At 41.4% G+C, this 15,189-nt stretch overlaps 1 protein-coding gene across 4 annotated transcripts in view; it reads left to right on the top strand.

Annotated features, from left to right (window-relative positions):
* GNPTAB (N-acetylglucosamine-1-phosphate transferase subunits alpha and beta) overlaps positions 1-15,189 on the top strand; it is an 83,070-nt gene that overhangs the window by 65,333 nt on the left and 2,548 nt on the right. For all 4 annotated transcript variants that reach the window (XM_059936766.1, XM_059936765.1, XM_059936764.1 and 1 more), the window contains 6 exons: positions 198-417; positions 1,099-1,212; positions 5,413-5,498; positions 5,754-5,852; positions 9,376-9,543; positions 13,119-13,209. In XM_059936766.1, coding sequence (XP_059792749.1) covers positions 198-417; positions 1,099-1,212; positions 5,413-5,498; positions 5,754-5,852; positions 9,376-9,543; positions 13,119-13,209 — 778 coding nt within the window. The remainder of the gene's footprint in view (positions 1-197; positions 418-1,098; positions 1,213-5,412; positions 5,499-5,753; positions 5,853-9,375; positions 9,544-13,118; positions 13,210-15,189) is intronic.

Raw genomic sequence — 15,189 nt, 5'->3', positions numbered from 1 at the left:
GTGTTTGAGTTGTGTGTGCTCAGAGCCAAGGCTGCTTGAAGTTTATGTCCTTGCTATGCTGCGTTTATGGCTCTGACACGTGATGACTAGTATGTCGAAGGTATAAATAAGTGGGAAGGAAGATTCTGACTCCACAAGTGTTAGGTACTGTATATATTTTAAATATCCAGATCTCACGGTATGTTACATTTGGACAGGTTCCCTGAAGAATTTGACAAGACATCATTTCACAAAGTGCGCCACTCTGAGGACATGCAGTTTGCCTTCTCTTATTTTTATTATCTCATGAGTGCAGTTCAGCCACTGAACGTATCTCAAGTTTTTGATGAAGTTGACACAGACCAATCTGGTGTCTTATCTGACAGAGAAATCCGCACGCTGGCTACCAGAATTCATGACCTGCCTTTAAGTTTGCAGGTACTGTAATTTTTTTTCCCCTAAACTTCATGATATTTTGAACTAAACTTTTACATTTGATACTTTCTCTCTTTCCCCTACATACTTCAATGGAATGCAAGTACAAGTAATTCTTCATATTTAATGAGGGGGTTCACAACTAGTCCATTTTAAATGCCAGGATTAAAATCAAATTTGAAGTTCGTATTTTATAAGATTACTTTTTTTAGGCTTTCAGTAGGGATTGTAATTGTATTGTTTGGAGATGAGGCAGACCATACCTGCAGATAAGATTCTCGTGACAAGTTCATTCAGGGGCTTCAGGTGGGGCCAAGTGGAGATCTTAGCCAGGCCCACGGTGTTGCAGAGCCCCTTCTGTCATGGCATCCTTTAGTCCCAGGAGCAGGACACTCACTAATGGAGAGCTCCAAGATGAATCCAGCTGCAGGACACCCATCTGGTGATCCCATGGACCACCTTGTGTAAAACGGTGCCTCGAAGTCCCGTATGTTCTACTTTGAGACAAAGATGGGTTATTTGTATTGTTTCATTCTGCTCTTTTTAGGGTGTCTTTAAGAATCATATAGTCAAACCCTCTGACGATAACGCTTAAATTTTGGTGACTTTAACATTTTTATTTTTAAAACCACAATTGTTACTTGTAATGTATATAGGTTTATCCTTTTATTTTTGCTTTGTTAGGACTTAACAGGTCTGGAACATGTGTTAATAAATTGTTCGAAAATGCTTCCTGCTAATATCACTCAGCTAAACAACATCCCACCAACTCAGGAAGCGTACTATGATCCCAATCTGGTGAGTGCCGTGGGTTCTTTTATGTAAAGTAGAAAGTATATCCTTATCGGGTGTTAGTTACATCATTTCTGTAGAGCACTTCAAAAACTAGAAGCAGGCTCTGTTTATAGGCCTTTGGTGGAAATCAGTAGCACAGATAATCCAGAATCATTCATATTTTTCTTTGGAGTATTTTTTTTCCCTCCCTAATGGATGTTAAGCTAATACTGAGGTTAGTTGCTTATGTTCTATAAGCAGACATCCTATTCACTAAGGATAGCGGAAGATAGCGCCAGAGTATACTCATTGGCTTGGGAGAACAATCCTGAGGTTAAACATCAAATGGAATCCCATCTTCATCAAAGCTCAGTTGCTTTGATGCTGGCACTTTCTGGATCTTACCACTAGGGGAAGTGGATGATCTATACACAAGTATATCAGAGTAGCATTTGGCTGAAATGATTGGAAGACTTTGTTGATTGTAAGATGCATCCCAGCTTCAGAGAAATGATAATGTGGAAAAAAAAAGTTAGAATTGATGGACCAAGGATATAATACAGCCATTATGTGATGCTTACAGTTAATTTTTACTGATATATATGGAAGAATGTTTATAAAATAAAATTAGGTGGGGGGAAAATGGGTACTGCCATATACAGAATATGGTTTGAACTATGGAAAACTCCTGATACCTTCACACACATCCCCAAAATTAATGAAAATGACAGTAGGTTAAATCATAGGTAGTTCCTTTTTTTTTTAACATCTTTATTGGAGTATAATTGCTTTACAATGGTGTGTTAGTTTCTGCTTTTATCACAAAGTGAATCAGCTATATGTATACATATATCCCCATATCCCCTCCCTCTTGCATCTCCTTCCCACCCTCCCTAACCCACCCCTCTAGGTGGTCACAGAGCACTGAGCTGATCTCCCTGTGCTATGCGGCTGCTTCCCACCAGCTATCTGTTTTACATTTGGTAGTGTATATATGTCCGTGCCACTCTCTCACTTCGTCCCAGCTTACCCTTCCCCCTCCCCCTCCCCGTGTCCTCAAGTCCATTCTCTGAGTCTGTGTCTTTATTCCTGTCCTGCTCCTAGGTTCTTCAGACCTTTTTTTTTAGATTCCATATATTTGGGTTAGCATACAGTATTTGTTTTTCTCTTTCTGACTTACTTCACTCTGTATGACAGACTCTGTGTCCATCCACCTCACTACAGATAACTCAATTTCATTTCTTTTTATGGCTACTATTCCTGTGTGTGTGTGTGTGTGTATATATATATATGTTTTGTTTTATTTTTAATTTTTATTTATTTATTTATTTTTGGCTGTGTTGGGTCTTCGTTTCTGTGCGAGGGCTTTCTCTAGTTGCGGCAAGCGGGGGCCACTCTTCATCACGGTGCACAGGCCTCTCACTATGGCGGCCTCTCTTGTTGCGGAGCACAGGCTCCAGACGCGCAGGCTCAGTAGTTGTGGCTCACGGGCCCAGTTGCTCCGTGGCACGTGGGATCTTCCCGGACCAGGGCTCGAACCCGTGTCCCCTGCATTGGCAGGCGGATTCTCAACCACTGCACCACCAGGGAAGCCCTGTTTTGTTTTTAAATCATGCAGTGTGCAGTCTTGTGTCTGGCTTTTTTTTTTTTTTTTTTTGAATATAGGTAGTTTTTTTATATATATAAATTTATTTATTTTTATTTTTGCCTGCATTTGGGTCTTTGTTGCTGCGCGCGGGCTTTTCTCTAGTTGCAGCCAGCGGGGGCTACTCTTTGTTGCGGTGCGCAGGCTTCTCATTGGGTAGATTCTCTTGTTGCAGAGCATGGGCTCTAGGTGCGTGGGCTTCAGTAGCTGTGCCACTCGGGCTCAGTAGTTGTGGCTCGCGGGCTCTAGAGCACAGGCTCAGTAGTTGTGGTGCGTGGGCTTAGCTGCTCTGCGGCATGTGGGATCTTCCTGGACCAGGGCTCGAACCCGTGTCCCCTGCATTGGCAGGCGGATTCTTAACCACTGTGCCACCAGGGAAGCCCCATAGGTAGTTCTTAATATCGTTTTTTCACATTAGTATTTTCCATATTTTCTATAATGAATAGACTACACTTTCATAATCATAATAACATGTATTTTTAAAAAACTGACCATCTTGCAAATGTTCAAGCCTTATAATTAACTGCAGATGTTTGTAAATGAATGTAGAGAAGAGTAATGAATCAGTTAAAAATCTGATTCCTGAAAGAAGGCAATCATTCATTTGGCATTCATTGCACACGGCAGGGATGGTATTTCTCACTTGTGTTCTCGGAGGGTCCCAGGAAGCTCCCTCATGAGGAGACAGTGTGAGGGGCAGCACAGCAGCTTTAGGAACCCGTAGACAAACTATAAGTGTTGCTGATCATGCGTTGGTTAGTTCAGCATATGACATGGGTTTCTATACAATGTGTCACTTAAAGCCAGTTCTCTAAATATTCTAAAACTTAAAACTATGAAATCAACAAAACTGAGGTAGAGGTATAAGACCTGGTGTCAGCCCTAAGGGAGCTTGCTCTAGTGGGGTAAACAGGCATGAATCAGCAGGTGGAGACTAGTTCTGGGTTGTGGGTTCTCAGGAGGCCTCGCATGGACCTGATGCGCAGTCAGGCTGATAAGAGAACGGCAGCTTGTCTTGTGAGCTGCAGCAGTTTCTTCTGGATTTTTGGCACAATCCAGTAAAAATGCTTTGTCAGCCCCAGACTGTTATACAGAGATGTTAGTAGTTCTTTACAAGTGTGTTCTTAATGATTAAAAAGGCACATTTGTAATCACTGTAGGTGTTTTCCCTGCCTCCAGAGAGAATAGAATCAAAGTTTAAAAAAAAAAAAAAAGAAAGAAAGTAGATTGCATAGGCTAAAAAACATTCTCAGTTTTAGGATTTTTCAAACAATGATAAAGCTCTTTTCTGTTTTCCCCAAATTTGGAGTTACCCCCAACAAAGCTAATATAATCAACTCTAAATCATCCAGAGGTGTCCTGGTTTAAAAATTTTTTTATGTATTTGTCAAAATAAAGTTCTACCAGTTATCAGAGATCTGGGCACAGCCTTTCTCGGATCTCAGGAGGGGCACAGTGAGCCGAGGGTTCCAGGCTGCCCTGACTTGCCTTTTCTGGTATCTTCTTGGTGGGCAAACCCAGAGCACTGGACAGAGGAGGAAGAAAGGAGAAAGTGTGCTGGCCTCCTAAACCATCTCCCCTCAGCCTCTCCCCTGGACCAGGCCTCTCTGGTCTTCACTCTCTTCGGGACCACATTGTGATCGTGCTGACAGGTTGCCTTAGAGGCTGCTGACGTCACCCCAGATCCAGGGAGCTTTGCGAGTGGCTCAGCCTGTTTCAGTGCTCGCTCCAGACTTGTCTTTCACCATCTGTATTTCCACATCCGTCCTTTCACTTGTCTGTCTTTCCTTCTCTATAAACTTTGGGTTCCTAGTAAGATGTTACAGTTACCAACCCCTTGCACTCGTATAGAACTTAGAGAAGAGTGTTCCTTTCTAAGGAAGATGATCTATGCGTAGAAAACAGTTATTCATCTTTCCCTTTTACAGGCGTGATGAAAGGTTCTTGAGGGATTTTAGGGCTTTTTTTAAAGAAATGCACACATATTCATCTATTAGAGTATTTTATCGTTTTACCAAATATCTGGCATGAGGTTTAGAATCAGCAAATATCCCTTGAATGCTAAGGATTAAGTAAGTAGGGGCTGCTTTGCTAATGGTTATGTTAGTCTTGAGGCCTATGCAAATAAAGCTGTTTAGAGCATAAGTACTAATTATACAGACAGCATTAGTTAACATTACTCAAGTGAACTCTTAGCCAAGGTGTTGGCTTCATTACTGTAATTAACTGTTATTACTATAAGAATGACAGCTTAGCTTATGAGTATCATATAGACCAGTTCATTACAGTTTATCTTCGAAATTTATTTTCATTTTGAAAAAATTATAGCAATCACTTATAAGACTGTTTTAACAGATAGTGTGTAGTAATGTGTGATTAAAATAAAATCTTATTCACAGTAACAGGAAATTAGCATGTGGGCCCTAGTATGCCATTTGATTTTTTAAAAATATTACATTAAAATAGTCATCTTAATTATTGAGTCTTTCTGTGCCCCCTTAAATTTTGCACCTGAGATGAATGCTTCAGTCGCCTCACCCTAGTCTTTGCCCTGAGGTAACGTCTGTATTTTCTCGCAGCCACCAGTCACTAAAAGTCTAGTAACCAACTGTAAACCAGTAACTGATAAAATCCACAAAGCGTATAAGGACAAAAACAAATACAGGTAAGTACTACATACATTTTCTCTTTGTTTAATTTAAGGATAATTATGAGTGGTATTTTCATAATTTTACCATAGTTTATCTATTAAGCATTCTTTGAAATTTATGTGAGATTATTTTCTTTAGTAATGTGGAAAAATTAAGTCATTCCAAGGATGTTGATTTTTTTAAAGTTTTATAAAATGCTTTTCTTATTGAAATTTTATTTTACATATCCACATAAATATTTAAACTCTTTAAATATGTTTTGATATTAGATTTGAAATCATGGGAGAAGAAGAAATTGCTTTTAAGATGATTCGTACCAATGTTTCTCATGTGGTTGGCCAGTTGGATGATATAAGAAAAAACCCCAGGTACTGTTGTTGTTGTTGTTGTTTGTTGTCGTTGTTTTTAATTTAGAACATTTTAGGTTCACAGCACAATTGAATAGAAAGTATGGAGAATTCCTGTAACTTTAAAAATATCTTTAATCATGCAAGTAAACATGAAAAAAAAGCAGTAGGAGTAGAGAGACGGGAGTGGCTTATTTCTGTTTGGAGCAGACGGAAATGTCTAACGGTAGAGGTAGTGTCTGAAGCGAGAGATGGGAGTTGTGAGTTGAGATCGGACCCCGCATGCACAGGGACGAGCATGGACATCTCAGAGTCCAGTGACAGGACTGCTCGGCGAGGCTGAGGGGCGGACGGCATCGTCGGGGAGGTGAGGCCAGACGGCTAGCACTCTCAGAGCATTTCTAAAAAGGTGCTCCCAGAGAAGTTGTTTTGGTGGTTAGACCTACCTTTGCAATTCAAAGTAAAGTTCAAATTAGCTTCTGAGGAAAAAGGAATGCTACCATAAATGTGAAAATTAATCCAGTAAACTGCAGTCATTCTTTGGGGATAAATTCAATGTTCAGGTTTACGTTAACCTTGAAAATTTCCAGCCTGGCCCCCTAACAGTTGCCCTAGTTCAATAAAACTGGTTAAAATCTGCATTTTTGAGTTTTGAACTTTAGTGGGAAATAGGTGTTTCAGTAGTTTCTCAGAAAAAAAAACCTTGGCATATGAAATTGAATGTTTTCATCTGAGTTTTTCAAATGCTTCTGGAAGTTTTCAGTTTTATCTCATTTAAATTATGATCTTAATTATACATGATCAGAGGTGTAAAATTTCCAGGCATTTTAAAGCCATGATATTTTTTCTTAAAATTCCATTCTTGAGTTTTGGGCAGGGGGGAATATGGAATTTTAAGAAAAATGAAAATATTTTTAATACTTATGTAGTATATTCATAAAATATTTCCTACAAAATAACAAACATTTCCCACAAGCTAAGCAAACAATAAGCCATAATAATTAAGAACCACCCAGCTTGCAGCTCTTTTTGTACATGCTGTTCCCTTCTTGGAATGCCCTGCTCAAATTTAAAAAAACAAAAAAACCCTTAAGAGCCAATTTCAGTACTTGCTTTTTGCTTCCCCCATTCTATCGACGTGCTTGCTCAGTCCTTGGTGATCTGAAGTGAGATCAATTGAGAATTTAGAGTTTTTAGTTGTACCCTATACTTTTATGTCTTGTGCCAGTTTGAAAGTTGTTGGGCGAGAGGATTCACAGACATCTTCATGATACTTAAAGGGATAGGGTTTTGCTGAAAAGACCCAAGGCAAGACAGGCTTTTCCAGCAGTGTCTGCCGGGCCCAGATACGTCCTATAACCCTGAACAGATTTTATCATTTTTAACTCCTGTTTTACTTTGGGAGGCTCATTTTTAAGTCAGGAGTGGAAAACCAGCCTTCTGACTGACTTACACTTTAAGGACAGGTTTATCGCATTAACAGGGAATCTAGGATAGGCAGTATCTGGGCTCTGCTGCCCTTCTCCCTTCCTGCTTGTGTTGGCTTCATCCTCAGGCTGGAGATAGGGCAGCTGCAGCAGTTCCAATGTCCCTGCAGACACAGCCATGTTCTGAGGCTATAGGGGACTGTCCCTTCCTGTGTGTCGTGTGTTGTTCCCTCCCCCATTTCTATACTGTGAAGGGGAGGGATTCACTTACGCTAGTCAGAAGCTGACTCTGGGCTGGGGTGCGGCTGCCTACCTTTGAGTCAGCTCATGGGGGAGAAATACTGAGCAAAATGCAAGTTCTCATAGGAAGGAGAGGGAGTGTTTGCTGGGCACCCAGCAGGGTCTGCTTTAGTTACCCTGTGTCTACACATACTCTTTGTCTCATACACATACTTTCTTCTTTAACTTTTCCCAACTTATTGAAAAATTTTGAAGAGACAGAAAAATTGAAAAAAATAGTACAATAAACCCTTAGGTCAGACTTTTAAATTTTCAGCATTTTGTCATGTCTGTTTGCTCTCTCTCTTCATCTCTTTTTATGAACACAAAAACACACAGGTTTGGTTTTGGTTTTTGTTTTGTTTGCTAAACCATTTGAAAATTAGTTGCAAACATCCAGACCCTTTACCCCTCATTATTTTAGCACGTCTTCTTTTTTTTTTTTTTTTGGCTGCATTGGGTCTTCGTTGTGGTGCATGGGTTTTCTCATTGTGGTGGCTTCTCTTGTTGCAGCGTGTGGGCTTCAGTACTTGCGGCACGTGGGCCCAAGAGCACGCGGGCTTCAGTAGGTGTGGCACACAGGCTCAGTAGTTGTGGCTCACGGGCTCTAGAGCACAGGCTCAGTAGTGTTTAGCACATCTTCTAAACAGAGTCATTCTCCTTTATACCACAGGACCACTAACACATATCCAAGAACCTTAACGCTGACTAAAATAATACCATCTAATAGATGGTCTATATTCAAACTTCACCAGTTGCGTCCAGATGCCCTTTACAGCTGTTGTTTTTAATCTAGGAAACAGTCAAGCCTCATGCATTGTATTTGGTTGACATAACTCTTTAATATCCTTTAATTTAAACTTCCCCAAGTTTAGAGAAGAGATAGGATAATGAACTTTCACTTACTCATCATTCATCTTCAATAAGCAGAGACTTTTTTCCTCCGTTGTCTTTTATAAGCATTTATGTTTTTAACTTTGTTGGTTTGAAATGGTATCAAGTTAATTCATTGCAATTAAGTCCATAGGTTCCCCCATCTCTTTTTTTTAAACCATATAAATGTTTACATGTGTATATGAAGAAATCAGATTATATATTCTGTAGATTTCCTGAACTTTGGACTTTTCTGATTGTCTCCCAGTTGTTTAACGTGTTCCTCTGTCCCCTGTATTTCCTGTAAGTTGGTAGTAGGATCTGAGGGCTTTATTAGACTTGATAAAATTGTAAAACAATAAATGTTAAATGTTAAATAAATGTTTAAAATTAAATGTACTTCAAAAGTGGTGTTATCCCTACCTACTGTTTTAATGGGCCCTCAGTTTAGTGACTTTTGCCGGGAAGGGAACTTGAAACAAGTAGGGAAGCACCACTGTAACCTACTTTTTGCTGGAACTCTAGCATCTTACAGCCTGGTTGGAGACATGTTAAGAAGTCGTCATCAATAAGGAACCATCTCTATCGCAATGATCTACAGGACTGTTCTTAGTAATGTAACTGTATCAGTTCAGAGAACTCAGTTGTAGGCATTTAGTAGTTTTTCCCTGGATGCTAACAGAATGCTTCAGTCAGGGACATGCCAAATAGAAATTAAAATAATTTACTCCCATAGCTAGAAAGCACATTCAGAAGTATCGTCCCTAGTTCTTTTTGTTTTACAGGAGAGGAATATCTAAAGAAAAATTTTACAGAACATTATTCCCCTAGAGAATCCTATCAGTAAATGCAACAACTTGGGACATAAGTCCATTCAAAATATATTTGGAATCCACACTTCTTTTGTTAGGTAAGGATCATCCTTACGATAACCAGTAATAACCCTGGGTCTCTCTTGTTTCCAGGAAGTTTGTTTGCCTGAATGACAACATCGACCACAATCATAAAGATGCCCAGACAGTGAAGGCTGTTCTCAGGGACTTCTATGAATCCGTGTTCCCCATCCCATCCCAGTTTGAGCTGCCAAGGGAGTATCGAAACCGTTTCCTTCATATGCATGAGCTGCAGGAATGGTAAGTTTTCCTGTTTCATATACGTACATATGTGTATTTCTTTTTTTTTAGAGCGATGAAATTTCTTTACTGTGTTATTTGCTTTCTTTGTAAAGTACACGTATAGTTTTCACTGAGCTCACTGGCTGAGCACACTCTCTGCGCCTTATTCGTCATCACTGCCATCAGAGTGGCTGCCCTGTTTCTTGAGTACCTGCTGGGCAGTATATTTACTCTTTACAGTGAAAGGTGCTGCTCTTGTTGCCACGTTACAGGTGAGAGCACAGTAACAGAAGTGAGTGATTTGTTCAAGGTGGAGTAGCTGACAAGTGGCAAGTCCAGCCTGATTCCGGACGCTCCACACGTTCGTTCCACTGTATTCCAAAGCTGCTTTAGAATGTTTCCTTCTTTGATTTTTACTACCATTTACTACCAACACTTAATTAGAAAGATAATTTTATCTTTCAATTTAGGGAAATTTTTGACCCCTTGCTTGCCCGCCATGCCAGGTACTAGGAATAGGGGCAAACCTCGGAGATATTGCGGGTTCGGTTCCAGACCACTGCCTTTCCCAGTTCATATAAAAGTTATGTTCAGACTATATATTGTAGTCTGTTAAGTGTGCAATAGCATTATATCTAAAAAAAAGTACATTCCTTAATTTAAAAATATTTGCTAAAAATGCTAACCATCATCTGAGCCTTCAGCAAGTTGTAGTAATATCGATCATAGATGACCGTAACAAACATAATGAAGAAATTTGAAATATTGCAAGAATTACCAAGATGTGATACAGAAATACGAAGTGAGCAAATCCTGTTGGGAAAATGGTGCCGATAGACTTGCTTGACACAGGGCTGTGGAATGCAGTAAAGTGAGGTCAGCTGGATGCGGTATTGCCTGTGCAAAACGGAAGGGACACTGCGCCGGCCTTCACCGGAAGCCAGCTAACCAGCCGTGACACGGAGGACGATAGGCTTCAGTGCTCTCAGAGTACAGAGGAGGAAGCAGCTAGTTCCATGATGGGACGGTGACATTTGGACTCGGTTTTGAATTATGACAAGGACTTTTCCAGGTAGGAAGAGTTCCCGGTAGAGTTCCTTTGTACCAGCAAAGACACCAAGCTACAGAAGACAGTGCTGTGGAGAGGGAAAGGAGAAATTGTGAAGGGCTGTATCTGAATTAGACATCTTTCTTTAGAGAATAGGGCTTCCCAGGAGAGATTTTTTTAGATGTCTGTCTCATCAGAGTTCACGATTTGGAAAGATAACTAACAGTGGTTGTGGGGTTGGGCTGGTGAGGAAGGCGTCTGGAGTAAGGCAGTGTTGTCTGGGAACTCGAGGCAGAGAGACAAGCAAGTAAGCATTTCAGTTGTCCTGGAAACAGATGGTCAAGGTGTGAACCAAGGACATGGCCCAGGGAATAAAGAGAAAGCAGTAGACACAATTGGCAGAGATTTGAGAGAGGAAATTAGCAGACCTTGGCAGCTAGAACCCTTTGGTGTCTTGCAGTCGGGTGAGACAATTAGCATGTGTATTGCTACTATGTACATATTTTTATTTTCATAAGGAGAAGTTGTTACTAAATAACTTGTCTTCTAGCAACGGCAAGGAATGGCTTCTCACCATTTTCACTTTCCTTTAGCTCAGAGGAAAAAGATCTTTGGACGGTTCCAGCCGTCAATCCCCACAAATCCAGTTTGTGACTAAATTCACCTTCAAGGGCCCTACTGAATAAGGAAGGAGTGGGTTTGAGAGTAGCTGGAGAGGGCTTTGATTTCTGTGTTGTACAGATGAGGTGAATCAGGTGCAGGTTGCTCTTGGCAGTTCCCTGATCTGGGGGCTTCCTTTTCCTCAGCCTGCCCCGCTTCTGCGTCATCTCTCACTGCTGACCCACCAACGCCGCCCTACTTTCTGTTGGGTTGGCCAAAAAGTCCCTTCTGGTTTGTCCATGTTATGGAAGAAAACCTGAACGAGCTTTTTGGCCAACCCGACAGAAACTTTTTCCTTCTCTTTCCTTTCGTGATCCTGCACTCCCGAGTCCCCTGTCATCCTCCCCTGGTTTCCTGCAGTGGCTTTCTTCCTGTCCCTTCCTCGGGGACAGCAGCTTCCGCACTCAGAGCAGCCCATGTGGTGTGCTTGTTGCTCCTTGTAGACTGTGAGCGCTCGTCGGGGCAGAGGCTGGCGCTCCCTGTCCGAGCCCACTTGCATCCCTGGTGCATGGCAGGTGCTCAGTGCCTGGCTGGCGGAGGGGAGCTCAGCTGCCCTTCAGCTGTTACAGGGTCCTCTGGTCACTGGGGCAGCTCATTAGCTGTGTCACAGCCTGTGGCTTCTTAGCTCTTCAAAGTACACGTAGATTCTGAATGATACTGTAGACGTTAGAACTCACTGAGCTGGTTTTTGATCCTCTTAACGTAGGAAACACAGGAGGAAGAACAGGGCAGAGTACCATTCGGAATATGTGACTCAGAGTAGAGACACCCACTACCAGGCAGGTGTGGATAAGCCTGGAACTCAGCACAGAGGCCTGAACCTGCCAGTTGTCAGCATATCTTCTAAGCCTTACGTTAAGCATTTATTTAATCTTCGTAACAAATTATTATTTCCAAATTACAGGTGATGAAACTGCTGTACTCATTTATCCCCAATATTCTATCTATCTCCTAGACCAGTTGATTCCACCCTCAGAATGTCTCTTCTGTTGCTTCATTCCTTCCATTCTCACTGCCCTAGTACAGCCCTCATTCTTTTCTCTGCCCAGACTAACCGGATTGCCTGCCTCTGGCCACCTGCTTTGACATCCATCCTTCAGACGGCCACCATTTGCACCCCGATTGTGACGCGCACACACACACACATGCTATATATCATCCCCCTTCCCACAGAGTATTATGTCCAAACGCTACTGCCTGGTTTTCCAGAACAACTGCAGTTCACACCTACCTGCTCCTCCTTGGCCGAGTGTCCCTAGTGCCTCCATGGCAGACTTGGCTCAGTTCTGCAGGACCCAGCTTGCAGCAACTGCTGACACTCATCCCCTTTCTCAGCCACAGGCTCTCCTTTCCCACTGCAAGGCTCAGATGAAGTGTCACCATCTCTGTGGTGCTTTCCTCATTTCGCTGTTTTTCCACAAGACTCTGCTTTTGATAATAGATATTTCTGTCCACCTGTGTGATGGCTAGTTGTCTGCATGTCAGTGCCTCCCCAGGTTTGCAGATACTTTAGATCAGGGACTTCTCCTTGTCACCTTGCTGTATCCACAGGAGGTGTTGGTTGGATGACTGAGCGAATACAAATGAATGGAAGAGGGGATTTTGTTTGTTAAAAATTCTAGTTTGAAGTCCTCTCCCCTGCCTGGGTAACTTTTACTGATTCAAATATTTACTATAACAATGAAAAATCTGAACTCAGGTGGGAAATGTATAATTATGTTAACATTTTAGAATTGCCTCCAGACATTGTTTTTGTGTTTCACAACATTGTTTTTGCTAAACTAGTATAGTTTGCTAAACTAGTAAATGGTATATAGTTTTACTAGGTGATGATAGTTAAACCCTACACAGAACTACACATTTTCCTTCTTTTCTCTCTGAACAGGAGGGTGTATCGAGACAAATTGAAGTTTTGGACTCATTGTGTGCTAGCAACATTGATTATGTTTACTGTATTCTCTTTTTTTGCTGAACAGGTAAGTTTTATATATTTTATGTGGATATCAAACAGTATTTCTTGGTATATTAATTAACATCTGATTTTTTTTTTTAAAGAAAATGATATAAATTCATAAGAAAATGTTTATTTCTCCTGTTGGCTTATACACATATGTTAAATATTTCATAATATTCAGGCAACAGTCATAATCGCCTTTTTTCCCCATTTATCTTCTAAATCTATAACCAGTATTCTTTGTACCTGGAGCTCAATAAATAGAGCTTTTCAGTTTTAGCTTGAAGTCTACAAGTCAAACTATTTTAAACCAAAAAACCCACCTCGAATCCACATCTGATACTAATTTTCTGTGGGTCTCCAATTTTCTTTCTTTTAATCTTTCTAAACGAGTGGCCACAGTGTCCCCGGCCTCCCTCTGTTCTGCTGACGGTGCCTGGCTCGGGCACACGGCCCGTCTCCCACTTACATTTCCTTTGAGCTGCTGGGAGTTCATCCCCACACAGGCGCACGCACAGCCACCTCCCAGCAGTTAGAGGGAGATTTGTGAGGTCAAGAGAAAGGGATAAGAGAATCCTCATTAGGCCACAGCAGGCGTGAAATGCTCTGAAGAGAAAGGATTCGGAAGGAAGGGACGGGTGTCTGGGCTGACCCGACTTGTGCCGGGCAGGCGAACCTGCCTCATTCCAGGTGACTCTCAAGTGGAGCTTTTCCGGCTGTCAGTCAGGATGGGAAGCTTACACTGAGTTTACTTACAATGAGGAGGTGGCGGCCTGAGAACTGAGAGCTTTAGGATAAATAGCCCTGGGCTTCGTGCTGCAGATGGAAGGAAACTCGGGAAATAAAGGTCTGACAGGCGAGCAGGACTGCAATTTAACCTTCATCCACTTCCCAGGGAATAGAAACCTTCCTCTTGATCTTGTTGCCATTGTTCTTGGCAAGTAAAAATCTTAGAAAAAAAATCTTAAACGGATTGTACCTGCTCTTAGAACAGAGGTCCAGCGAGGAAGCTGTGAGTCAGCTGTGTGCTGGCCTGCGACGGGGAAGGAGAGGGACACTGGCTGAAAGGAGCAGCTGGTGGCCATGGAAGGAACAGGAGGGCCTTTCTTCGCTGTTGTTTATATCTGCAGAGAATAGGGGACCAGAGAGGCAGGAGGAGGGGGGGAGGAAGGGAAGAGTAAATCCCCTCTCCTCCCTGACACCCTGCTCTTCACCTACCTGAATCAAATTCCTTCACTTCTACACACTCACAAACGAGCCAGTGCTGCCTCGTCCTCTGCCCCAGAATCCCAGCTCGTCATCCAGACCATCGTGGTCCACGCTTGGGCAAAGCTCTGCTTTCACCTCAAGATGGAGCAGTAGAAATTGAATCTGTAAAGAACACATTTTTCTCATTGAAACTTTCTTATAAAGGTGGTCAGGTTTTCTATTTCAGACGTATCATGGATGAACTGTTTCTATTAGAAGTATTTATCCAAGTTCTAAGCTAGTAAGTTATAAATGAACTTTTGTATTTCAACCCATTCATGAACTTGAAAATACAGGCAATGCCCAATGATTATTGCTGTGGTTACTAAGTATAGGAAAAAAAGTGGTGATAGAATTCTTAAAAAAAAAAATTAAAATTCCAACTTACACATGTAGTCATTTTCAAACCCAGAGACAATATCTTAATGTCTGAAGAGTCCGTTTCCTTCAGTAGAAAGACCTGACAAACAGACATTGTGAAAATAAATATACGTGGTAATTGCTATGTAAAAATCTGTAGTTTTTATAGGTCTTAAAAAAAATGAAACTTGGACCAAAGTAACTTTAAACCTACAAAGCCAAACAAAATCAGTGGTTGGTTTCGTTTTGAGGGGAGGAATGATGGAGACTTGTTTGCTGTCTGTTTTTTATGTATAGGACTGTGGAAAAGATTAAGGTCATAGGACCCTCAGAAAGAAAGTTAAAGTTTGTCAACCTGGAGAATTACAATTTATTTTCTGTCTTTCATCCTTTA

This window comes from Balaenoptera ricei, chromosome 10 (genome assembly GCF_028023285.1).
Source record: "Balaenoptera ricei isolate mBalRic1 chromosome 10, mBalRic1.hap2, whole genome shotgun sequence".
NCBI classification, from domain to species: Eukaryota; Metazoa; Chordata; class Mammalia; order Artiodactyla; family Balaenopteridae; genus Balaenoptera; species Balaenoptera ricei.
The sequence above is the reverse complement of the archived record's forward strand: the minus strand, read 5'-3'. Positions and strand labels throughout refer to the sequence as shown.